Below are 27,227 nucleotides of genomic sequence, written 5' to 3' on the forward strand. Positions count from 1 at the left end.
TCAAGGCCTTAACTGGAATCAACTGGGCAACCACTGACTTCCCCAGCCACTGGGTGGAGAGGAGGATGAACCGGTGCAGGATGATCCACAACCTTCAAGTTAGCCTGGCGATAACGCATGAACCGGAAGTCGGTTTATCTTTCTGCACACTGCAACACTTGATTGAAAAACAATTATCCTTTTGGGCATCAAAGCGCCTTGTAATAGGCTAGCTTTAAACATTTGGTTTGCTATGCCGTCGTGCATATTTATTTTGCATGACATTGTTAATCCGCCATGCTTAGGATATATTATGTCTGCTCATAATCCGTAGCAGTTTGTTCAAGCTGTTCCTGCATACAATAAATTGAAGGTGTCCTGGCGGTTTACCGCCGGATGGGTCATGATGCCCAAACGTATAGCCAGGATTTATAACCAAGGCTGTATTTAAAAATAATCAAATATGAAATAGATGATACCCGTGACATTGAATCACATCGTTTTTTACCAACGTTTTCTAGTAAGGGTGATAACCCAAATATTGAGTATGGATAACTCCTCCCATGTTTTGCCGGTTTATAATAAAACCGTACCGGGTTGTAATAAACACCGGAGTAACCATATATAATACTGGCGACTTATAGTCGAAACCAGGCCGGGTCAATAAGCACTGGATTATAACTGATCATGTACTGACAACTTGTAGTGGAAAGCCAAGCCGGGTCAATAAACGCCGGTGTATCATAAGATATTATAAACCTCATCAAAGGAGAAAAAACGTGGCAAATAAAAAAAGAACATGCGAGGCTTTTCATGGGCTGCCAGGCCCAAAATCGAGGCTTTTCATGGGCTGCGAGGCCACTGAGTTAAACCATTTTACAAAGCCTTTTAAGATGGACCTCACATTAACCAATTGTCGTTTTAACTTTGACAAGTTCAGGGTCGTATAAGATTGACTTGCCAAACGTTCGGCGGGTCATACCAGGATTACCTGGACGGAGTGGCTTACTTAAAAAGGGCAGGATAACCCGGGGTTTTAGGTGAATACACCTGGCTTCCAAGCCTGGCTTGATAGCCTATTACAAGGGTGTAGACTCTTTGTTCTTTGAGAAGCAAAGAGCCCCCGAGCAATATTTTGAGCTGTGCTCAGTGAGTGCCTATGTTTGAGTTGTGCTTTTGCAACACTCTCTTTGGCCCTCAAGTGATTTCCCTGGTGGCCTTACGCCGATCAGAGGTGTAGCTATGGTTCGAATACGACCAAGCCCCCAAGTGATTTCCCTGGTGGCCTTACGCTCATCAAGAGGTGTAGCTATGGTTCGAATACGACCAAGCCCCCAAGTGATTTTTTTATATATGGCTTTATAAGCCCGATCAATGGGTAAACAGAACTCTGCTTTATAAACAGAAGCCCCCATGTAACCACACATGATGTAAGAAAAACAACAAAGGCCCCGCTTTAGCTGAGGCTCTGGTTTATTATATTGATCATAATATATACATTGTCATAACTATGTACATAAGAAGAGCCTGTGGCTCAAGTATAGTAAGGCTGAAGATGAGCGATATTCCACGGCCGGTGGGTCTCCTCCTCCGATTTACGTGAGTCTTTGTGCTCTCGAACATCGATAAGGTAGTATGACCCGTTATACAGATTCTTGCTGACCACAAAGGGTCCTTCCCAAGGCGGGGATAACTTGTGCATATCAATCTGATCCTGGATGAGTCGGAGCACCAGATCGCCTTCTTGAAAAGTTCATGTTCTAACGCGGCGGTTGTGATAGCAACGCAGATCTTGCTGGTAAATTGCCAAACGAGTTGCTGCAATGTCACGCTCCTCATCTAACAGGTCAAGTGCTTCCTGTCGTGCGTTCTCATTGTCAGCTTCGACATAAGCCGCCAAACGAGGCGAGTCATGACGGATGTCACTACGGAGAACCGCCTCTGCTCCGTAAACCATGAAAAAAGGTGTGTAACTCGTAGATCTGTTGGGTGTGGTATTGATGCTCCATAACACAGAAGGTAACTCCTCCACCCAACAACCCGGCGTCTGTTGTAAAGGAACCATGAGCCGGGGCTTGATGCCTCTCAGGATCTCTTGATTGGCTCTCTCCGCTTGACCATTAGACTGGGGGTGAGCAACTGATGATACGTCAAGCCGGATGTGCTCATGTTGACAAAATTCTTTCATAGCACCCTTGGATAGATTAGTGCCATTATCAGTTATGATGCTGTGTGGAAAACCAAACCGGAAAATCACCTTCTTGATGAATTGAACTGTCGTGGCTGCATCACACTTACTGACTGGTTCTGCCTCTACCCACTTAGTGAACTTATCAACCGCCACCAGAAGGTGAGTCTTCTTATCCTTGGATCTCTTAAAGGGCCCAACCATATCCAGCCCCAAGTCGCAAACGGCCAAGTGATTGGAATCATCCTCAATTCTTGAGCTGGTACGTGAGCACGCCGTGAGAATTTTTGACAGCCGTCAAACTTTTTGACCAAATCTTCAGCATCAGCATGAGCTGTCAGCCAATAGAAGCCGTGAAGAAAGGCCTTGGCTACCGGAGACTTTGAACCAGCGTGGTGACCACAATCCCCTTCGTGGATCTCACGCAAAATCTCACAGCCTTCTTCAGGAGATACACAATGCTGAAACGCCCCTGTTACACGGCAATGATGTAATTCTCCATTGACAATGGTCATTGACTTGGATCGCCGGATTATCTGCCTGGCCAAAGTTTCATCCTTCGGTAACTCGCCCCAGTTCATGTATGCCAAATATGGGACGGTCCAATCTAGGATAACATGAAGAGCCGCCACCAACTGAGCCTTCGGATCAGGGATAGCCAAGTCCTCCTCTGTAGGTAGCTTGACCGTCGGGTTATGCAAAACGTCCAGGAAAACATGGTGGAATCGGTTTACGTTGGGAACCCAAACGGCTTAAAGCGTCCGCCGCTTCGTTCTTTCGCTGGTCCACATGATCAACCTGATAACCCTTGAAGTGACCAGCCACAATATCCACCTCTCGTTGATACGCCGCCATGAGCGGGTCCTTGGAGTCCCAATTACCAGACACTTGTTGAGCTACCAGGTCCGAATCACCAAAGCACTTAACCCGGCTTAAATTCATCTCCTTAGCCATTCGAAGACCATGGAGTAAAGCCTCATATTCAGCTGCATTGTTAGTGCAAGGGAACATTAAACGGAGAACATAACAAAACTTATCACCTCTTGGGGAAGTTAACACAACTCCAGTCCCCGAGCCCTCCAATTGCCTGGACCCATCAAAATGAATGGTCCAATAAGTGTGATCCGGCTTCTCTTCTGGCGCCTGCAACTCTGTCCAGTCATTGATGAAATCTACAAGCACTTGGGACTTGACTGCCGTCCGAGGCATATATTTTAACCTGTGAGGCCCAAGCTCAATGGCCCACTTGGCAACCTGGCCGGTTGCTTCCCTATTTTGGATTATATCTCCCAAAGGGGCAGAACTGACCACAGTGATGGGATGACCTTGAAAATATTGCTTAAGCTTCTGGCTCGCCATGAACACTCCATACACCAGCTTCTGCCAATGTGGGTACCTCTGCTTGGACTCAATAAGCACCTCACTGATATAATAAACCGGCCGTTGAACTGGATATTCCTTTCCAGCCTCCTTGCGCTCCACCACAATGGCTACACTAACAGCCCGGGCATTAGCAGCCACATATAACAACAAGGGCTCTTTATCAACAGGAGCAGCAAGGACAGGTGGCTCAGCTAGCTGCCGCTTTAAATCCTCAAATGCTTCATTGGCGGCATCACTCCAGATGAAGTCATCCGTCTTCTTCAGCATCTGATATAAAGGGATGGCCTTTTCCCCAAGGCGACTGATAAACCGGCTTGAAGCTGCAATCCGTCCTGCCAAGCGTTGAACGTCATTGACACACTTTGGTTTAGCCAGAGAAGTAATAGCCTTGATCTTCTCCGGATTAGCTTCAATGCCCCTGTTAGAGACCAGAAAACCCAAGAGCTTGCCTGCCGGTACACCAAAGACACACTTCACCGGATTAAGCATCATCTTATAAACTCGGAGACTATCAAAAGTTTTCTTCAGATCATGTATCAACGTCTCCTCCTTTCTGGACTTCACCACAATATCATCCACATAAGCATGAACATTGCGCCCGATCTGATTATGAAGACAATTCTGCACACAGCGCTGATAAGTCGCTTGGGCACTCTTGAGCCCAAAAGGCATAGATTCATAGCAGAAGGCTCCAAAGGGAGTTATAAAAGCTGTCTTTTCCTGGTCCTTAACTGCCATTTTAATCTGATGATAACCAGAATACGCATCCAGGAAGCTCAAACGCTCACAACCCGCCTGAAAGTGCTAGTTATCGACTAGAGGGGGGGTGAATAGGCGATTTTTATGAACGTCTTCAAAACATGATAGTTTCGAAGACAAACAACAGAAATGAACCTATTGATATGCAGCGGAAGGTAGGCTACACTAAGCAAGCCATAGTCAAGTATGCAATGAAGTGAAAGCACGAAGAGTAATAGCAGCTAGGTAGTAATGATCAGGATGGAAGATAGTATGAAGCCAAACAACAAAAGTAGTCACAAAGTGAAGTCAAACATGTAGTGCAAACAGGCAATGACTTCACGAAGACAAACTGTAAGAAAAGAGAGAGAGACGATAGAACCAGTCGCTTGGCGAAGACAAGGATTTGTTGGACCAGTTCCAGTTGCTGTGACAACTGTACGTCTGGTTAGGGAGGCTGAGATTTAACTCAGAAGACCGTGTCTTCACCTTGTTCCCCTTGAGCTAAGGACACCCAGTCCTCGCCCAATCACTCTGGTAAGTCTTCAAGGTAGACTTCCAAACCTTCACAGACTTCGTTCACCGGCGATCCACAATGACTCTTGGATGCTCAGAATGTGACGCCTAACCGGCTGGAGGATTCACAGTCCTCAAGTGTAACAAGTCTTCAGGTCACGCGGACAGAAAGACTTCAGTGATGCCTAACACTCTTTGGCTCTGGGTGTTTGGGCTTTGTCCTCGCAAGGATTTCTCTCTCTCAAAAGCTTCGGAGGTGGGTTGCTCTCAAACGACAAAAGCCGTGCACTAACTCTGAGCAGCCACCAATTTATGGTGTAGGGGGTGGGCTATTTATAGCCACTAGGCAACCCGGCCTGATTTGTCCGAAATGACCCTGGGTCACCAAGGAACTGACACGTATTCCAACGGTCAGATTTCAAACACACGCGGCAACTTTACTTGGGCTACAAGTAAAGCTGACTCATCCAGCTCTGGATAAGATTTGCTCTCATTGTCTTCGCTCGAAGACATAGGATTTTGGTTGAGCATCACTTTAGTCACTCTGACTTTGTTCACTGGGACCCCACTTAATAGTACGGTGGTTCCTACGACTCAACAAAGAAGAAAAGGAAACAATGAAACAACTAAGTCTTCGCGCTCCATAGTCTTCATGCAATGCCTTCTCTTGTCGTAGTCTTCAATGTGAATATCTTCACATACCACTATTGTCTTCAATGTCTTCATACATTTTTAGGGGTCATCTCCGGTAGGTAAACCGAATCAATGAGGGACTACTACCTGTGTTATCCTGCAATTCTCACAAACACATTAGTCCCTCAACCAGGTTTGTCGTCAATAATCCAAAACCAACTAGGGGTGGCACTACATGCACTTACACTGCCGTAGCATCAATGATCTGATCAATATGAGGGAGAGCAAAAGGATCAGCTGGACAAGCCTTGTTCAAATCTGTGTAGTGCACACACATACGCCAAGTGCCGTTCTTCTTAAGTACTAACACCGGATTAGCCAACCACTCAGGATGAAGTACTTCAATGATAAATCCAGCCGCCAAGAGCCGGGCTACCTCCTCACCAATAGCCTTGCGTCTTTCTTCATTGAAGGGCGGAGAAACTGTTTGACCGGTTTAAACTTGGGATCGATATTAAGAGTGTGCTCAGCGAGTTCCCTCGATACACCTGGCATGTCAGAAGGTTTCCATGCAAAGATGTCCCGGTTCTCACGGATGAACTCAATGAGCGTGCTTTCCTATTTCGGATCCAGGTTAGCACTGATGCTAAACTGCTTGGATGAATCGCCAGGCACAAAATCAACCAGCTTAGTCTCATCAGCCGATTTAAACTTCAAGGCCGGATCATGCTCTGTAGTTGGCTTTTTTAAAGAAGTCATATCCGCTGGATCAACATTGTCCTTGTAGAACTTCAATTCCTCTGTTGCACAAACCGACTCAGCATAAGCCGCATCACCTTCTTCACATTCCAAAGTGATCTTACGGCTCCCATGTACCGTGATGGTCCCCTTATGACCCGGCATCTTGAGCTGCAGATAAACATAACAGGGCCTTGCCATGAACTTAGCATAAGCCGGCCGTCCAAACAAGGCATGATACGGGCTCTTGATTTTTACCACTTCAAAGGTCAATGTCTTTGATCTCGAATCATGATCATCCCCAAAAGCAACCTCCAGAGCTATCTTACCAACTGGATACGCCGATTTACCAGGCACCACACCATGAAAAAGGTGTTTGACGGTTTAAGATTTTTATCTGTCAACCCCATGCGGCGGAAGGTTTCATAATAAAGAATATTGATACTACTCCCTCCATCCATGAGCACCTTGGTGAACTTATATCCTCCAACCTGAGGCACCACCACCAATACCAGATGACACGGATTATTAACCCGGGGCAGATGATCCTCTTGACTCCACACAATGGGTTGTTCAGACCAGCGCAAGTAACGGGGCACCGCCGGTTCAACGGAGTTCACTGCTCTTTCATGAAGCTTCTGATCGTGCTTGCACAAGCTAGTGGTGAAGACATGATACTGCCCACCATTCAACTGCTTCGGGTTGATCTGGTAACCCGACTATTGTTGTTGCTGCTGCTGCTGACTCCCCTGATGATTATAACCACCCTGGCTGCCCTGACTGCCTTGATTGCCATGTCCGCTTTGATTACCTTGAAATCCTGAGCCAGAACTGCCTCCACCATAACCCGGCCCATGAGAACCGGGTCCTGAACCGCCGGACTGTCCATGATCATATCGGAAAAGATCTGAATTTTTGAACTCCCGCATAATAAAGCAATCCTTCCAGAGGTGTGTGGCTGGCCTTTCTCGCGACCCGTGCTTTGGGCAAGGCTGATTTAACAGGCGCTCAAGATTGGGACCTGATCCTCCACTCCGCGAGGGCGGTTTACCCTTACGACACTGACCATTATCCTGCGTGTTTGTGTTAGCCACAAAATCTAAACTGTTATCCGCTTTGTGCTTACCGATGTTTCCATGACCCACCAGGTTATGCTTCTGCCCTTTGGTGCTGCCACTCTTCTTTCCCTTTCCCGGCTTTTCATCGTCAGACTCAGGGTCCTTGGTACTATCAGAGTCGGCATACTTAACCAGAGCTGCCATAAGCGTCCCCATGTCATTGCAATGACGCTTGAGCCGTCCCAACTTCAGTTTCAGAGGCGCGAACCGGCAATTGCCTTCCAACGTTAAAACTGCTGTATCAGCGTTGATGCGGTCTGGTGAATGCAAGATTTCTGAAACCCGGGGCACCCAATGGGTTGTCGATTCTCCTTCCTCTTGGACACAAGCAGCTAAGTCCACAATTGACATGGGCTGCTTGCACGTGTCCTTGAAATTCTGGATAAACCGGTCCCTTAACTCGGCCCAGGACCCAATGGAGTTAGCTGGCAAGTTTTTCAACCAAGTGAATGGAGTTATCTGGCATGTTTTTCAACCAAGTGTGAGATGTTCCCTCAAACATCATGGTGAAATATTTAGCACATGCCGCATCATCCACATCCGGCATCTCCATCGCCATCTCATAGCTTTCGACCCATGACTCGGGGGATAAGTCGGCAGTGTAATTGGGCACTTTACGTGGACCCTTGAAATCCTTGGGCAGCCGTACATTACGTAAAGCCGGGGTGAGACACGGCACCCCCAAAGAACTGGAGGTAACTCCTGGCTCTACCGAAGTTGTTGGACGAACCGGAGTAAGCTGACGGGCCTCGTACTGCACCGCTAACTCGGCTTCTCGACGTGCTCTTCCTTGGTCCACCACGTTCTGAGCATCAACACCGCCACCCGCTAGGTTATGGCCACGAGGCGGATTACGATTCCGCGCACTGCTCGACACGGCCGGTTCATCCATATGCCTGCTGTAACTCCGGCTTGGGCGAGGGGTTGAATGAATTCTCTCGCGGCTGTATGAATAGTCCTGCTGCTGAGTCAAAGCTGTCCGAAGGAGCTCTCTAGCCCGTCGTGTTTCGACTGCTACTAGAGACTCGCCTTCGATCGGGAGAGCTGCCAATCGTGAAGCGGCGGCAACAATGTTATCCAACGTGTTAGAGTAATGACCCGGAGGTGTTGAAACGTGCTGCAACAGTACATTGTCCTGACAAGGTGAATCCATCGTGCGCGGCTGAACCGGCACCCCCGTTCCAGGTGCCTCCACCCGGTTTACCACTGGCTGGTTACTGGTTCCTGCCGCTGGCGTGCTAAAGAGATTCCTTGCCTCATAAACCGGAGGCAGGTGAGACCGGTACCTTCTTCTCATGACATCATTTGATGCGCTCTGATCTAGCATAAGCCGGTAAGCCTGTGCCTCCAACTCGGCCCGCTCTGCAGCCATCCTGGTGTCCTCAGCTGCCAGGTCTACTTTGGCATGAGCTATCTGATCCTTCACTTTCACAACTTCCGCGTTATGCTCATCCTGATTCGCCGGATTAACTTCTGCCGCTAGTAGCATTGCCAAAGCATCAAATAAGTCAGACAAAACCTGAGCCGGTGATCGCGCAGGGCCTCCTGCCCCGGCTGCTGTTGCCACTACTGATCCGGAAATCATTGCTGCTACGGTCGAAGAGTGCTGCGCAGGCTGTGTACCGGCCATAAATATAGCAACCCGGCTCGGCGGATCGAAGGGGTCTGGAATACTGTCGCCATCGGAACAGCCCCCAGACCGGCCATCTTGCAGGTGGTACAATGACTCGGTCTCTCCAGTAGATGACTCGTCATCAGAGTAAACGACGGTTTCCCCACCAGATGCCGATCTAACCTCCGATTCCACTCCGTGGATGACTCCCACGAAGGCACGCTTCATGGCAGGCTGAACCCGGGCGGGTCTCGCACGCTGAGCCGTTTCAACGATGTCGGTGCAGATGTCCGGCTCAGGGCCCGGTTCTCCGATCTTGCCAATGAAAACGTGAATGCCGCCGAAGGGGACCCAGTACCCGTACTCAATTGAGCCGGCCTCGGGGCCCCAGCCTGCGTCGTTGATGTAGACCTTGCCGCGTTGACTCTTGGTCATCCGGCCCACAGCGTATCCCTTGAGCCCTTCGAAGCTGCCCTCTAAGAACTCGAAACCATCGTGCGATAGCCCCACGGTGGGCGCCAACTGTCGTGGTTTTGTCATGGGAGATGTCCTAGTGAGAGGACATAGTCGTGGAGCCATCGCAACGGGTTAGCTTAAAGGGGTTAAAGCGGGACAAAGGACACAAGGAGTTTATACTGGTTCGGCCCCTTGCGGTGAAGGTAAAGGCCTAATCTAGTTGATGTGGAATTGCTAGAGTTTCGATGACCAGGGAGCGAATCCGCTATGCTTGGCTCTCGACTTGTTGTTTCTTGTTCCTAAACCGCCGTCGGTTCATCCCTTTATATACACAGGTTGACGCCCCGCGGTTTACAGAATCCCGAGGCCGGCTCGGTTTCTACCCTTTCCTATTTTACAACACAAGTTACATATCATATGGTGGTTTATGTCTATGGGCTCTAATCCGCTTTTGGGCCCTGGGCCTTCGTGTTAGATCTCCTCCGTAAAGCACCATACTCCTTGTCTTCATGGGCTTCAATATGAATAACTCATTATGGGTATAACCCGACCCCTCCTGGCCGGTTTATACTCAGTAGTAATATCCCCAACAGGTGGCAAGATGTGGCGTGGCTCACCCAGGCCTGGGTGTTGCGGTAGGTGTCGGGCACAGCAGCACGGTGGCTCTGTAGGATCGAAAGTATGTCTAGAGGGGGGGTGATTAGACTACTTGACCTAATAAAAACTTATCCTTTTCCCAATTTTAAGTCTTGGCAGATTTTAGCAACTTAGCACAAGTCAAACAATCAACCTACACATGCAAGTCTAAGAGGAGAGCAGCAGAATGTAAAACATTTGCATATGAAGGTAAAGGGAGGAGTTTGGAGGGAGCAAATGCAATGTAGACACAGAGATTTTTGGCGTGGTTCCGATAGGTGGTCCTATCGTACATCCACGTTGATGGAGACTTCAACCCACGAAGGGTAACGGCTGCGCGAGTCCACGGAGGGCTCCACCCACGAAGGGTCCACGAAGAAGCAACCTAGTCTATCCCATCATGTCCATCGCCCACGAAGGACTTGCCTCACTAGAGTAGATCTTCACGAAGTAGGCGATCTCCTTGCCCGTACAAACTCCTTGGTTCAACTCCACAATCTTGTCGGAGGCTCCCAAGTGACACCTAACCAATGTAGGAGACACCACTCTCCAAAAGGTAATAGATGGTGTGTTGATGATGAACTCCTTGCTCTTGTGCTTCAAATGATAGTCTCCCCAACACTCAACTCTCCCTCACGGATTTGGATTTGGTGGAAAGAAGATTTGAGTGGAAAGCAACTTGGGGAAGGCTAGAGATCAAGATTCATGTGGTTGGAATGGAATATATTGGTCTCAACACATGAGTAGGTAGTTCTCTCTCAGAAAATGTATGCTGGAAGTGTAGGCACGTTCTGATGGCTCTCTTCACGAGTGAAGAGTGGGTGGAGGGGTATTTATAGCTTCCACACAAAATCTATCCGTTACACACAATTCACCAAACTCGGTGGGACCGAATCATGGAACTCGGTCAGAACGATTTAGTTCAAGATGTAAACGTTAGGATTTTCGGTGGGACCGACATGTCAACTCGGTGGGACCGATTTCATTAGGGTTAGGGCATAACGTAATCTCGGTGAGACCGATCACATAAACTCGGTGGGACCGATTTCTGTAATAGGCAAACAGAGAGTTAGTCAGGCAAACTCAGTGGGACCGATTCGCTCATTTCGGTTGGACCGAAACGTTACGAATGGGAAACAGAGAGTTTGCATTGCGAACTCGGTGGGACCGATCGCTCATCTCGGTTGGACCGAAACGTTACGAAGGGAAACAGAGAGTTTGCAATCCCATCTCGGTGAGACCGAGATCCCTATTGTTGAGACCGAAGCGACTAGGGTTTCTGGCAGTGGCTATGTCAAGTGAACTCGGTGGCGCCGGATAGATATAATCGGTAGGGCCGAGTTTGACTTTTGATTTGGGACACATGTGGAAATGAGAAAGTGGTTGAGGTCTTTGGAGCATATCACTAAGCATTTTGAGCAAGCAAGCCATTAAGCAACACCTCATCCCCTTTTAATAGTATTGACTTTTCCTATGGACTCAATGTGATCTTGGATCACTAAAATGAAAATGCAGAGTATTGAGCTTGAGCCAATATGAGTCCTTAGCATTTTGAGGGGTCCACATTCCTAATCCATGCCATGCCAATCATTGAACTTTCTGAAATGATCATATTGAAATAACATTAGTTCGGTGAGCTATATGTTGTCGGTAATTACCAAAACCACCCAGGGATAGTTGCACATTCAATCTCCCCCTTTTTGGTAATTGATGACAACATATAGATCAAAGCTTCGACAAATTATAATAAGATTTAAAATACATCGTCGCTTTGAGAAGTATGTGATAAACAAGAGCTCCCCCTAAATTTGTGCATTATTTAAAATTTGCTTTTGAATGCAAATGCACAATCAATTAGGATCATGGGTTACTCTTCCATGTCACATACATCTTGGTGGAGCACTCAAAATGATAGGAATTAAAAAACATGCACTCATCACCAAGCAAAGTGAATGATCATATATGGGATATAAAAGATAATATCATCTAAGCAAACATTAAAGTAGAATATGATCAAACACATGATCATGCACACACAAAAGTATTAAGCAAATAGCAAGAGAGACAAAGAAGCAAAACACTCTCTCTCGAAGCCTATGATCTATACATCCCCCCCCTTTGGCAACAAGTTACCAAAAAGTTTGAAAATGCATAGTGCTATACATCTCTCTAGGCTTGGTCTTCGGGAGGTGGTGTTGAGAGGACTCCAAGGACGAAAGCATCTGTAGACGTTGTTGGAGCTGGTGGAGTGGCAACTGGAGGTGGCACTGAAGCTGTTGCTGAAGTAGTTGCTCTAGTGTCAGCCATGGGCACTGCAGCAGATCTCTCACCTCTAGGCACTCTCTGAAAGTCATCTGTGGTAGCCTGCCCTTTCTTCTCCTCTGCTTCCTCCTGGAGCTGCTCAATGGCTGTCTGCATCTCTGTCACTTTAAGATCAAGATCATAGAATTTGGTCTCAATGATCCTCTCCAAGCTCTCCTAATTTTGAGTGAGGGTGGCCAAGCCCTTCTCAATCCTCAAAGTTGCTTGAATCAGATAAGCAAGCTGATCTTGTTTTTACTTTAGAAATACTTGAGATGCCTCCTCAACACTTGGCATCTTTGTAGCTTTCTCTGCCATTGCCTTCTCTCTCTTTTCTTGTGCTTGCACAGATGTGGGATCCTCTTCATTCATCACAACAGTGTTGTCCTCAAATTCTGGTCTCAAAGGTAAATGCTCCTTGTCCAACAAATAGGTGCATGTGCCCATCTTGGAGTTGATGAGCACCTGAATATGTGGAGCATACCCACAAGATCTCTTCTGATCTGCAGCTGTCCTCTTGATTGTTTCAACAATCAGGCTCCTAACCTTGAATTTTTGAGGCACGTTAAATATCTGCAGCAAGTTGATTGAATGGCCTATGATAATTTTGTGATCTCCAGATTTGGGCAACAATGTATGCCTCAATATAGTGTTGATTGTAGCTAGGCCAGACAACAAGTAATGTACAGATCCAAACTTGTGTGTTTCCAAAGCTTTGTCTGGGTTCTCTTTGTACATATTTGCCATAGAGTTGTGGTCTTTCTTCTTCTTGGCATAAACATCCAAGTCATCTTCATGCTCTTCAGGGGCATTGATCAATTTAGCCCACTCATCAACAGTAGATTGGTACCTTGTACCCTCAGACATCCATACAATTCTACCATCTGGATACAAATGAGCAGTGGAGTAGAATTGCATGATGAGTTCATCATTCCATTTTGTCAGCTTCTGTCCCACAAACTAGTCATCACCACATGCTCTGAAGCTCTCATGCACACCTGGAAAATGATCTTCATTCTCATCAATGTACTCCCAGTCAGCCCACTTCATATCACAAACTATAGGCTTCTTATCCAGCAGAATGGTTTCATAGAAATCATGCTACTCTTTGGTATGGAACTTGTAGTCCACAACAGTCTTCCTCCTCAGAGCATAAGGGTCACTTTGTCTCCAACGTCTCAGACTTGCATCCTTCCTGATGCTCATATCCTCTGCCACTAGATGGTTGTCATCATGATCTGGAATCTTTGGTTGAAGTTTCCTTAGCACTTGGGCTTCAACATTTTCTTCTTCCATCTCAGACACTGGGGCCTTGTTCTTCTCTGCAGCTGGAATGTTCCTAGTGCTCCTCTTGGGCTTTGAAGTCTTTTGAGCTTGAGCAGCAGCTTTGGGGCAGTCTTGGGCTTTGAAGGAGCAGCCCCAGACTTAATAGCATCCCCCATCAGCTTTTGAGACTTGGGTGCTAGTGCAGCATCCTCTTCCTCTTCTTCATCTTCATCTGATGAGTGCCTTTCAAATTCTGCCATGGGGTCCACCTTCTTGCACCATCTTCCTCCCTTTCTATCCTTCTTCTTCTTACCCTCACCAGCAGCATCTCATCTAGTTGATTTGGAAGGTTCCTGAGTGGAGGCCCTGGCCTTAGACATTGGAACTCTCTTGGCAGGTGTCTTCTTGTGCAAACCTAGTTTAGTTGCAGCAGTTGTACCATATTCCTTATTCAAAACTTTCTTCTTGGAGCTCACTTCCTCCTCAGTGGCCACATAGTCCTCATCCTTAGAGTCTGAGGTTCTCTTCTTCCTTGTTCTAGTGGCTGCCTTGGGCAAATTGCTTGGAGTGCTCCTGCTGCCCTCATCTTAGCTGCTAGAGGGACTAGTGCCCTCATTCATGTTCACTTGCTCTTCTGATTTGTTTTGGCTATCACTCTGGTCAGACATATTGGCAAAGAAAACTGACAGCAGACCGTGTGAATAGATATAGATGAGGTAGAGTGGATGAGCATCAGAAAGTGCAGAGTTTTTGCAAAAAAGATGAGTCAAAAACTTAGTTTTAGTTCTCCACATAAAGCATTTCAGAGCTACCGATTTGTTAATCTTGGTGACACCGAAGCAACTTTTGGAGTCTAAACATGTGAACTCGGTCAGACTGAGACATAGTTTGGTGGCTCCGAGATTGCTAGGGTTTCACAGAGAGTCGAACTCGGTCGCACCGATTTGCAACTTTCGGTCAGACCGAAAAGTGCAAGTGCAACGGCCTAAGCCAAATCGATGAGGCCGATTTCCACAACTCGGTCGGTCCGAGATGAGTTCGGCGGAACCTAACCCTGAATTTTTGAATCAAACCTAATCTAAGGGATGTTTTCTCTGGATAGATTGATCTCATACGTGGTAAAGAACATGGCATTGCATTGTGCTAAGAATCGGAGTAAGGAATTAGCACAAAAGATCAAACCCATACCCTAGTTCCGCGGTGAGTTTGCTACGGCGGCAACGGCGGGGAAGAAATCTGTTGACGGCGACGGAGACCAGCGGCGGGAGGTCGCTGGCGACGAGAAGACGACCCGGTGACCCGAGGCGGCAGAGCAGGACACGCGCGGGATGAAGGGTTTTGAAGAAATTTCCAAAATCTCACCCGTCAGTATATATATCCTGACCCTGTCGGTGAGACCGACTGGAACAACTCGGTGGCACCGAGATGCAGAATCGCAAGCGGTTACTGCAACTCGGTGTGACCGAAGAGTTCAAAACGGTTGCACCGAGATTGAAAACCTAGATCAACTCAGTGAACTCGGTGTGATCGAAGTTGATGGATCGGTCAGACCGAAATGCATAGAGAGGTTTTGGAAGTTTAAGTCTATGACGAACCGGGGACTCCGAGTGCTCCTCACACAGAGTGGTTCGAATCTGACTTGATCAAACTTTGTGATGTAGCATGAATAGAGTTTGAGACGAGAAAAGCATAGATAGCTAGAGGAGGTTCTTAGGCATTCTTGTCCATCCACTTGGCAAAAGAGAAAAAATCCAAACAATCAAAGCAACAAATAGATGTCCTCGAATGAGTGGAATATGCAATCAACATGCTCACACAATAAAATGGCAAATGAAATATGTGGAAAAGCATGCACAAACACTCTAGCATCTATCAAGCAATTGGCGATGACTAGTTCATCTATATATGAGTATATTGACTTAGGAGTCAAATGAGGACATTTGATCATAGGTCATACTCATCATTTAAGCACAAGTGGTGTTACCACTTTTACATAAAGCATTGTTGCGTTCACACCATTAGAGTTGCTTTAGCTCAATTGATTAGAGTAAAGATCCCCCTAGATGTGATATCCCCCCTAAAAGGGATGAACTAACCTTGGGTTTTGTCGATGATGACTTCATGTAGATGTTGAAGATGTGGATGCTCAATGTTGATGTAGATCATTTGGAGCAATACATTGGAGTGAGTTGCACTTTCAATACCTACACGGGTTAGTCCCACAAGGAAAAAACAAGGATATCCATAGACATAGAGTGATGTTGACATAAGATGATGTCCATGAAAGCATTAGGTCACCTTGTCCCTTGTCTTACCAACAAGAGGGTTTGTGACACCTTGAACTAGTGCAAGATGTGGAAGTTGTTTGCACTTGTCCTCGCCAAGATGATATGTGTGAAGTATGTTGGCGGAGTCACCCTCAAGAACTCTCTAGTTCTTCTTCTTTGGGATCCACATCATCTTGATGGGAATCCTTGGAGTTGTAGTCGTACTTGATGAAGTAGAACTTGATGTAGTCTTGGGAACCCACTTGACCAAGACCTTAGGAGCTTCTTCAAATGCATCAGTCTCCTCTTGAAGCTTACCCTTGCCTTTTTGCTTGTGGTCTTGTGGTGGAACATCATCTTGAGCTTGTGTCCCTTGGAAGGAAGTAGGATCATACTTCACTTGTTGAGGAACAAACTTCGTCTTGGGGTATTGATCTTCTTCCCACTCAACTCCATTGGCATTGAACTTTCGTTCAAAACCAACACCTTGATTCTTCCGGTGCCTTCCTTGCTTCCGTACAATTTCCTCAAATTGCTTACTCCCGGCAAGGCTCTTGTAAACACCTTTCTCTATAATTCTCTTCAATAAGCTATTTTCTTGCTCAAGTGTAACTTCGCTAAGAGAATCGTTAGTGGAATTAAGAGAACTACTAGAAGCAACAACATTGGATTTAACATGATTGTTGTTACTACTAGAAGAAGAATCCTTCTTACTCTTATTGCTAGATTTAACTTGTGGCATGTAAGTAGACAAGACTAAATGCTTGGCAATGTAAGAAGAACTTTTCTTGCGAAGATCATCATTGATTGCTTTTAAGAACCCATGCTCTTGCTCAAGGTTGAGCTTTTCAAAGCATAAGTTCTCATGAGTATTTAAAAGTTCTCGATGATCTTCCAAGGTAGTTTCATGAGCTAACTTAAGAGTGTTTAGTTCTTTAGTTAGATGCTCAATCTCCTTCTTATCATCATCATTCGTTTTATCTTGATTAGAATGATTAATAGCAAGTTCATCATAGTTTTCATCACTAGAGTTATCAACAAGTAAATCATCATCACCTAGCAAATCATCTTCATCACTATTGAAATCAACATACTCGGGGTGTGATACCTTTGGGCCTTTAGCCATGAAGCATCTTCCAATTCCTTCATTTGGTGAGTCTAATATGTCATAGGAGTTTGTTGACACAAGTGCTAGACTCGCAACACCTTCATCTTGAGTATATTCGGAGTCGGGGTGATAAGTTCTTTCGGAGTGATGGTCGGAGTCGGAGCCGGATACCCATTCATCAACATGAGCTTGATGTCTTCACTTTGTGTAGCTCTTTGATGATTTGTCCTTCCTTTCTGAATCCTTGCTTCTCCGAGAGGTTCTTCGTTCATAACGATCATCTCTACTCCTCCTTTCTCTTGGTGGTGATTCTTCTCTTCTACTTCTCCTTTTGGGTGAATCTTCTTTTCTTTTGTAGGGGGCCGTACACTCATTGGAGTAGTGTCTGGGTCTTCCACAATTGTAGCAATTTTGCTCACGGCTCGAAGATCTCTTGTCATTGTAGGACCTTGACTTGGAACTTCTTTCCTTGCTTCTACTCTTGTAGAACTTGTTGAAGTACTTCACCATTAGGCTCAGTTCCTCATTGAAGGTTTGTTGCTCACTTGATGATGTAGGAGCATCACATGAGGCTTTGTAAGCACTACTTGACTTGTTGTGAAGATCTTCCTTATCCTTGAGTGACATCTCATGAGCAACAATTCTTCCAATGACTTCCGTTGGCTTGAGATCTTTGTAATTGGGCATCATTTGGATCAATGTGCACACGGTATCATATTTTCCATCCAAGGCTCTCAGGATCTTCTTGCGATGAATCTATCTGTGATGAGAGCAAGCCTAGAGTACATTTCAGCGACACCTTCACCATCCTTCATTTTGAACTTGTCAAGTTGACTTAAGCACGTCTAGTTTGGATTCCTTGACGGAGTCGGTACCCTCGTGCATATCAATAAAAGTATCCCAAATTTCCTTTCCATTCTCAAGATGGCTGATTTTGTTGAATTCTTCGGGGCACAATCCGTTGAAGAGGATATCACAAGCTTGAGCATTGTATTGCAGCATTTTCAACTCTTCCGCGGTAGCTTCACGGTTTGGTTCTCTCCCTTCAAAGAATTCACCTTGCAAGCCAATACACACAATAGCCCAAACGGCGGGGTTATGTCCAAGAATATGCATTTTCATCTTATGCTTCCAACTAGCAAAATTAGTACCATCAAAGTAAGGACCTCTACGGTGGTAATTTCCCTCGCTAGACGCCATACTCTCCTAGGTTGTGAAACCAAGGCTATGATCACCAAAAGCTATGAAAATCAAGGCAAATGGAGACCAAAGCTCTGATACCACTTATAGGATCGAAAGTATGCCTAGAGGGGGGTGATTAGACTACTTGACCAAATAAAAATCTATCCTTTTCCCAATTTTATGTCTTGGCAGATTTTAGCAACTTAGCACAAGTCAAGCAATCAACCTACACATGCAAGTCTAAGAGTATAGCAGCAAATGTAAAAAAATTGCATATGAAGGTAAATGGAGGAGTTTCGAGGTAGCAAACGCAATGGAGACACGGAGATTTTTGGCGTGGTTCCGATAGGTGGTGCTGTCGTACATCCACGTTGATGGAGACTTCAACCCACGAAGGGTAACGCCTGCGCGAGTCCACGGAGGGCTCCACCAACGAAGGGTCCATGAAGAAGCAACCTTGTATATCCCATCATGGCGATTGCCCACGAAGGACTTCCCTAACTAGAGTAGATCTTCACGAAGTAGGCGATCTCCTTGCCCGTACAAACTCCTTGGTTCAACTCCACAATCTTGTCGGAGGCTCCCAAGTGACACCTAACCAATCAAGGAGACACCACTCTTCAAAAGGTAATAAATGGTGTGTTGATGATGAACTCCTTGCTCTTGTGCTTCAAATGATAGTCTCCCCAACACTCAACTCGCTCTCACGGATTTGGATTTGGTGGAAAGAAGATTTGAGTGGAAAGCAACTTGGCGAAGGCTAGAGATCAAGATTCATGTGGTTGGAATGGAATATCTTGGTCCCAACACATGAGTAGGTGGTTCTCTCTCAGAAAATGTATGTTGGAAGTGTAGGCACGTTCTGATGGCTCTCTCCAGGAATGAAGAGTGGGTGGAAGGGTATTTATAGCCTCCACACAAAATCTAACCGTTACACAAAATTCACCAAACTCGGTGGGACCGAATCATGAAACTCGGTCAGACCGATTTAGTTCAAAATGTGAACGTTGGGATTTTCGATGGGACCGACATGTTAACTCGGTGGGACCGATTTCATTAGGGTTAGGGCGTAACATAATCTCGGTGAGACCGATCACATAAACTCGGTGGGACCGATTTCTGTTATAGGCAAACAGAGAGTTAGTCAGGCAAACTCGGTGGGACCGATTCGCTCATTTCGGTTGGACCGAAACGTTACGAAAGGGAAACAGAGAGTTTGCATTGCGAACTCGGTGGGACCGATCGCTTATCTCGGTTGGACCAAAATGTTACGAAGGGAAAAAGAGAGTTTGCAATCCCATCTCGAAGAGACCGAGATCCCTATCGGTGAGACCGAAGTGACTAGGGTTTCTAGCAGTGGCTAAATCAAGTGAACTCGGTGGCGCCGGATAGATCAAATCGGTAGGGCCGTGTTTGACTTTTGATTTGGGACACATGTGGAAATGAGAAAGTAGTTGAGGGTTTTGGAGCATATCACTAAGCATTTTGAGCAAGTAGGCCATTAAGCAACACCTTATCCCCTTTTAATAGTATTGGCTTTTCCTATGGACTCAATGTGATCTTGGATCACTAAAATGAAAATGCAGAGTATTGAGCTTGAGACAATATGAGTCCTTAGCATTTTGAGGGGTCCACATTCCTAATCCATGCCATGCCAATCACTGAAATTTCTAAAATGATCATCTTGAAATAGCATTAGTTCAATGAGATATATGTTGTTAGTAATTACCAAAACCACCCAGGGATAGTTGCACTTTCAGGCTCACCGGGGCTGGTCGACGGCGGTGGTGCGCCGTCGTGTGTTGGGCGGCGGCGGGCGTGCCTTGGTCACCAGGGTTGGCGAGGTTGAGGCCAGATCTGGGGCCTGGCGGCCCATGCCGAAGGTGGCGCGGGCTGCAGGTCTCTGCCCCTGCCATGGCCATGGCGGGTGGTGGTGTGACGCAGTAGTAACTGTCCAAGTGGGCTGGCCGGCCGGGATCCGGGGGCTGGACGATAGTAGGCAGCGCAGATGGGCTCCTCGGTGAGCTTCCTTCGCGATTGGTGGCGGTTCTTGGGATCTCTCCTTGTCGGTGGGCGGGTGTGTGTTGGTGGCTTCGTGTGGTGGCGCGTTCGCCGCCGAGTTGGGGCGACACAGGAGTTTTCCGGTGGGGAGGCAGGTTGGATGGATGGGAGGAGCCGACGAGCTGGGGCAACCCGTCGCTGACACAAGGGTGTGCCAGCCCGGATGCGTCCGCTCCCCCTCTTCCCTCGTTCCCCGGCTGTGTGTGGGCTGACGCGGCTCCGTTGTTGTTCGAGGCGGGACGTATGCTGCGGTCCCTTCGGTCGGGTGTGCCCTTTGGCCCAAAGCCGGTCACTTTGGTCGGTCTTGGGCGTGTCTTTATGCAGGGCGACATCGGGAGGCACGATGTTCGTGGGTGGAACTTGCGCCTCGGGTACGGGCGAGAGGCCATGGCCACACGGGTGTGTTGTCGCTGGTGGTTGGCGGAGCTAGGATACGTCGGAGGGGTGGGCGTGTTGGGTACATCACTTGCCCAATCTTGTATTGGCCTACAGCGGCGGCGGCCGTGGACACCGTATCCTTCATGAAGGCTCCATCGCGGTGTCCTTAGTCCTTCGAGTTGCTCCGAGTGAAAACTCGATCTTTGGGATCAGATGGTGGCGGCTATCAGTGGTCGTTCCCTTCTAGGAGGCACCATCTTGGAGTCGTTGTTCCATCTCACCTCTCCTCGAAGGATTGGAGGTCTCCGTTGGCTCCAAGCGGTTCTTCCTCACGCATGTGTAGAGGCTTGGTAGTCGTTGGGGTGGTGTGGCGGTGCTCGACACCTTTGTATATTGCCTTGGGTGTGTGTGTGTGTCATGTGCGGTGGTGGCGTGAGTTTGTATCGTGATGCTTATGGATCGATGCTTTATATATAAAGCGGGGCGAAAGCCTTTTTCGGTATTATCTTGTATCGTTCGACCGATTAGACTTTTTTCAAGAAAACTTTCAATCTAGTTAGCAAACATCATGTCAATACAAAGAACAATAGAAGTAACAGAAATCACATTAATGTTTGTAGACCATGGCGGCTACAAGCATTATAGCAAGCTGAAGGGGCATCACGGCCATTGTTTGTCCTTTGCCGGAGCCGGACAAACCTTGTTTCAGTATATAGTTGGGAAATCATCGTGCTAAGATCCTAAAAAACCAGTGCACGAGAACATCAATCATCGTCGAAGAGAAGCGTATATCGAAAGGATCCAACCTACGGACACATGAACATAGAGGAACGAAGACCTAATCCAAGCAGATCCACCGGGGACAAAAACCTGACAAAATCTCGTGTGATCCGTTGAAGACACAACTCCACATGTCCATCGGGACGGGTGCAAGGTGGAGAGAAACTTATTCCATCTTCAGGGCGTCGCCGCAGCCGCCTTGCCTTTCTGTCTTTCTGAGGAGGACACAAATCCTAAACCAAAATAATAATACGAACAAAGTAGAAGCCCTTCAACCGGCAGAGGCCGGGATCCACTGCGCCTCCATGGCCTTAAAGCCATACACGGTTATCTATAAGGTGGCGCATGTCACAAAAGTGAATTGTTCTGTTTTGGAAGGGCCAAAGAGGAACAAGATGCTTACAAACAATTGTTTTCGGATGCGAATTGGGATCTTTACCTTTCACATATTTGGGTAATACCAATTCACCACCGCAAGCTTTCTAACAAAGAGTGGAAGTGTATCGAAGATCGATTTGAAAAGAAACTAAGTTGCTGGAAGGGCAAGCTTATGTCATACGGAGGCCGATTAATCCTCATTAATTCGGTTCTTACAAGTATGGCAATGTTTCTTTTGTCCTTTTTTTAGATACCAGTGGGTGTCAGGAAAAGGCTAGACTTCTATAGATCTCGATTCTTCTGGCAAAGTGATGAATTAAAACGAAAATACAGACTTGCGAAATGGGATATCATTTGCAGACCGAAAGACCAAGAGGGTCTCGGTATTGAAAACTTAGAGGTGAAGAACAGTTTTTTACTCAGCAAATGGTTGTTTAAGCTATCTATAGAGACAGAGGCTATGTGGGCGCAAATATTGCGCAATAAGTACCTTAACTCCAAAACATTGTCCCAGGTGACAGTGAGGCCAACCGATTCGCCTTTTCGGAAAGGACTAATGAGAGTGAAATCAGCCTTTTTCAACAGGACAAAATTTGTCGTTGGAAACGGTACTACCACGAGGTTCTAGGAGGACACTTGGCTTGGGGAGACGCCTCTTGCACTCCACTATCCCTCTCTCTATAATATTGTGCAGCGAAGAGAAGCTTATGTTGCAACAGTATTACAGTCTAACCCTCTGAATATCCAATTCAGAAGGACGCTAGCGGGAAATGGTTGGGAAGCTTGGTTACACTTAGTACGACGACTAATGGAGGTCGAGCTTTCCCAACAACCAGACCGGTTGAATTGGAAGCTCACAAAGAATGGAGAGTTCTCGGTTAAGTCCATGTATTTGGATGTTATCAACTCTAGTGTGATTCCTCGTTCGCAACATGTGTGGAAAGTCAAAGTGCCTCTAAAAATTAAAGTGTTTATGTGGTTTGTACATAAACAAGTCATTCTAACTAAGGATAATCTGGTGAAACGCAATTGGACAGGATCTACAAGATGTAGTTTATGTGATAAGGATGAGTCCATCAAACACCTCTTTCTCGATTGTCCCTTGGCAAAAAAAATTATGGCGGACGGTGCACTTAGCTTTTAATATTACTCCTCCGAATACCATTAACACGTTATTTGGGAGGTGGTTAGATGGGTTAGGCTCCCAGACTGAGAGACATATACGTGTTGGAGTACGTGCTTTATTATAGGCTGTTTGGAACTGCAGAAACGATTTGGTTTTTAACAGAACAACAAATATTCATTTCTTGCAGGTTATCTTCCGGGCCACTACACTGATCCGTATGTTGTCGCTACTCACTCCGACAGAGGCCAGGGAGCGTTTGGTTACTCGATCTGTCCGTTGGAGATGGTAGCTCGGGATATCTTCAATCGGTTTGGATGGCGGTCATGTAATAGAATAGGTTTTTAGGTTCCTATCTTATTTTATTTTGCCTGCCGGTTGTGGCTTTTCCTGTTATATTCATTTTGCTCTTTGTGAGCTTTTCTGCTTTTCAGAGCGGAAGGCCTTTGTGAATCCTTTTTGATTATTTTTAATAATATGGCCGTATGCATCGTTCTGATGCAGAGGCCGGGGCCATGTCCCCTTTTCAGAAAAAAAAAAGTCTAATTTAAATAACAAGTTCATTTGTAGATCTTGTAGTAAGAATTATGATCCTTCTTCCGTATGTTCTACGTTCCAAAGAGGTCATAAACTACTTGCACAAGTCTCAAGAATTTCTGTTGGTACATGGGTGCAATTCATTGTGGTCTTGTGTAAGCCATGAACAGGATGCACTCGTCGTATGTACAGAATACTGTGTAGACCCATGAACGTACGAACCATCCTAGGCCTGGCGCCATGGGAATAGGGGACAGCTACGTAGATGTACCGTCTGAACCACTCAAACTATGGTGTATTCTACTAGTGACCTGACAAAAGAACGAATTTGGCACATGCATGTGTGGAAAGTCACTACGGCACAAGCAACCGTTCCAACCCGTTAGCACCCCATACCGGATGTATATCGTTCCATGTGCGTACGTATTCGTCAAGATACACAGCATATATACCCGTAGCCGTATGCGTACGCATGCAAGAAATTAGCCGACGGGAAGTGGAAATACGTCAGAAGAAACAAACTAGTCACTGCTGAGAAGGGAGGATTTCCATGGAACGTATACAAAAAACAAAAGCTATTTTGTTTTTCTAGAGGAAAAAATGGCGAATGGCACTAGACACTTTAGGTGTACTGGTGTACTGGTGTACTGAGCATCCAAAATCGGTTGTGCGCAGGGATAAGCCATGTATTTTTTTTTATAACCCCATTTAGGCTAAATAAGTGTGGTTTTATACGTGTTTCACATGAATGAGGGAGCTACCCATCTTGCTAAGGGTAGTTTGCAAAACATATTTACATCAAAAATGGTTTTTCCTTTTATATGGTGTTTTCCGCGATTAGAAACAACTTCAACAAATACTACTTGGTTTCATTATGTTTTTGAAAAGAAAAGGTATATTTCGTATGGATTTCGTAAATGCTTGAACGTCTCTAAAAGTTGGTTAAAAAGGATGTTTGGACAAGACATAATAACCATAATCTTGAGTATACGAGTACCATTTTGGGCGAAAGCCTATTTCGGCATTTTCTTAGTTTGGACAAAATGCTAAATGCATGGATTAAATTATTGAAGTGTGGGCTGAACGTCAAAATTTAGCGAATGTTTGAATCTGGGCTGGTAATCGAAAATCCGACGGTTCACAGACCCTGTAGTCCGCAGTACACTGGTAGACCTTGTACCGGCCCTATGCCCCCGGAAAAAATGCTAGTACCAACTTGTTAATGAGCAGGACAGAGCATGGCCAGCTAGCTCTACTAGTACACCACCGAAGAAAAATGGGTCGAGTTTCCACAACCCCCGGAGTTTTCCGTGGAAGAAAGGCGGAAGGAGACGACGGGTTAGGCCGCACCGGAGAGTGACGTCCATTGTCATGCAGGATACGTACATACGCCATGTCGCCATGCCGTGCACCTTCGGTTTTGCCGGAGTCAAAGTAGCTGCGCTGATTAAAGTAGGCAGGGCGCAACTCGACCACGTACGCAGGCGGGCTGAGAACCTCTATAAAAGGGGGTCGTGGTGCAGCTGCATAGGCACACACATCGGCTACCGTAGCACTCAAGAGCAGCAGATACAGAGAGCTACCAACAATGGCTAGGAAGGATGTTGCTTCCATGTTTGCTGTTGCTCTCTTCATTGGAGCGTTCGCTGCTGTTCCTACGAGTACGTACATTCTCTCGTGTTGTTATTTTCTACTTCCTTCGTTCGGAATTACTTGTCTTAAAAATGAATGTATCTAGATGTATTTTAGTTTTAGATACATCTATTTTTGGGACAAGTAATTCCGAACGGAAGAAGTACCTCCTTTGCATGCATCCACGGATGCAATTCTGTCAGTGTGTTTACGAGACAAAGCAAATTGACGGAGACACTACAGAATACATCTTGTTTTTTTGAAGAGTTCATCTCGTCCGAAGGTTTTTAAGAAATATGAGTGGACGCAAACGTTTTGGTTCAAAAGAAAGAATGCAGGGAAGAGAAATTCTTGTAAAATACTTCCTCGTTCACTATTATAAGATGTTCTATTTTTTTTTCTAAATTGGACGTATGTAGATATTTTTGTTCACACATTCCAATCTGTATGTGTAGTTCATATTAAAATATCCAGAACAAATCGTATAGTGAAAGGAGAGAGCAATTCTTATATGAGATTTAAATAATACAAATCAAACATGTGATTAAATTAAGGCGACGCATGTACCACTTGGAGTTAACATAACATGCCTACCCCACCATTCACATGCATAGTCATTCCCGTCAACGCCTACGACAGCTAAACAGCCGGATGCCACTCTTATCCCGCATGCGCGCAGGTGTGCAATCCATCGGCGTGTGCTACGGCGTGATCGGCAACAACCTCCCCTCCCGGAGCGACGTGGTGCAGCTCTACAGGTCCAAGGGCATCAACGGCATGCGCATCTACTTCGCCGACGGGCAGGCCCTCTCGGCGCTCCGCAACTCCGGCATCGGCCTTATCCTCGACATCGGCAACGACCAGCTCGCCAACATCGCCGCCAGCACATCCAACGCGGCGTCCTGGGTCCAGAACAACGTGCGGCCCTACTACCCGGCCGTGAACATCAAGTACATCGCCGCCGGCAACGAGGTCCAGGGCGGTGCCACGCAGAGCATCGTCCCAGCCATGCGGAACCTCAACGCGGCCCTCTCCGCCGCAGGCCTCGGCGCCATCAAGGTGTCGACCTCGATCCGGTTCGACGCGGTGGCCAACTCCTTCCCGCCCTCCGCCGGTGTGTTCGCGCAGTCGTACATGACGGACGTGGCCCGGCTCCTGGCGAGCACCGGCGCGCCGCTGCTGGCCAACGTGTACCCCTACTTCGCGTACCGCGACAACCCGCGGGACATCAGCCTGAACTACGCGACGTTCCAGCCGGGCACCAGCGTGCGTGACCAGAACAACGGGCTGACATACACGAGCCTGTTCGACGCGATGGTGGACGCCGTGTACGCGGCGCTGGAGAAGGCCGGCGCGCCGGGCGTGAAGGTGGTGATCTCCGAGAGCGGGTGGCCGTCGGCGGGCGGGTTCGCGGCGTCGGCGGACAACGCGCGGACGTACAACCAGGGGCTGATCAACCACGTCGGCGGGGGCACGCCCAAGAAGCGGGAGGCGCTGGAGACGTACATCTTCGCCATGTTCAACGAGAACCAGAAGACCGGGGACGCCACGGAGAGGAGCTTCGGGCTCTTCAACCCGGACAAGTCGCCGGCCTACAACATCCAGTTCTAACTAGCTATCTCTTATACCATACCTACATCTTCATCCTAAATAAATAAGCTGTACGTACGTACGTAATGCGGCATCCAAGTGTAACGGGCACGTACGTTGACACGTACTACATGTACATTCATCCATGGAAGAGCGCAATGCAACCATGCATGCGTTAACTTCCTGGCGATGATACGTAATCATATGATGCATGATGAATAAAGAGATGGAAGCAGTTATGAATTTGTGATCCATATGCCTCCAGCATGTAGCAGCCATGCCGACCTACGCATCATCCATCAGCTGCTCACGCGGCGACCTCGCGACGTAACGTGCGCCGGCCGACGACGATCCCCAGATCTCTGGGGCGAGCCGTTCCAATCCGTCGGGTCAAAGGATTCGCGAGCATACGTCAAGTGTGCACCCATGCTTCTTCTGACTTACGTTGCCTGCCCGGCCACCCATGTACGTGTGATGGGTAACCACCAGCAATCACGACGAGACAGGAACGCCGCGTCTTAATTTGCCGCATGTGGCCACCCGGCCCGGGCCTGGCCGTGGTACATAGCGAGAGGAGTGAAGTGCATCCGTGGTGTGGCGGGCGGGGCGCCCCCGGCCCAGATCTAG

The 27,227-nt window shown here is 47.1% G+C and overlaps 1 protein-coding gene across 1 annotated transcript; it reads left to right on the forward strand.

Moving 5' to 3' along the window:
• Nucleotides 1-24,842: 24,842 nt before the first annotated feature.
• Nucleotides 24,843-26,848, forward strand: LOC109784507 (glucan endo-1,3-beta-glucosidase GII). Its single transcript, XM_020343104.4, has 2 exons — nt 24,843-25,039; nt 25,690-26,848. Exons 1-2 carry the CDS (start codon nt 24,967-24,969, stop codon nt 26,619-26,621), a joined length of 1,005 nt encoding a protein of 334 aa, XP_020198693.1. The 5' UTR covers nt 24,843-24,966; the 3' UTR covers nt 26,622-26,848.
• Nucleotides 26,849-27,227: the final 379 nt, after the last annotated feature.

This window comes from Aegilops tauschii, chromosome 3 (genome assembly GCF_002575655.3).
Source record: "Aegilops tauschii subsp. strangulata cultivar AL8/78 chromosome 3, Aet v6.0, whole genome shotgun sequence".
Classification (NCBI taxonomy): Eukaryota; Viridiplantae; Streptophyta; class Magnoliopsida; order Poales; family Poaceae; genus Aegilops; species Aegilops tauschii.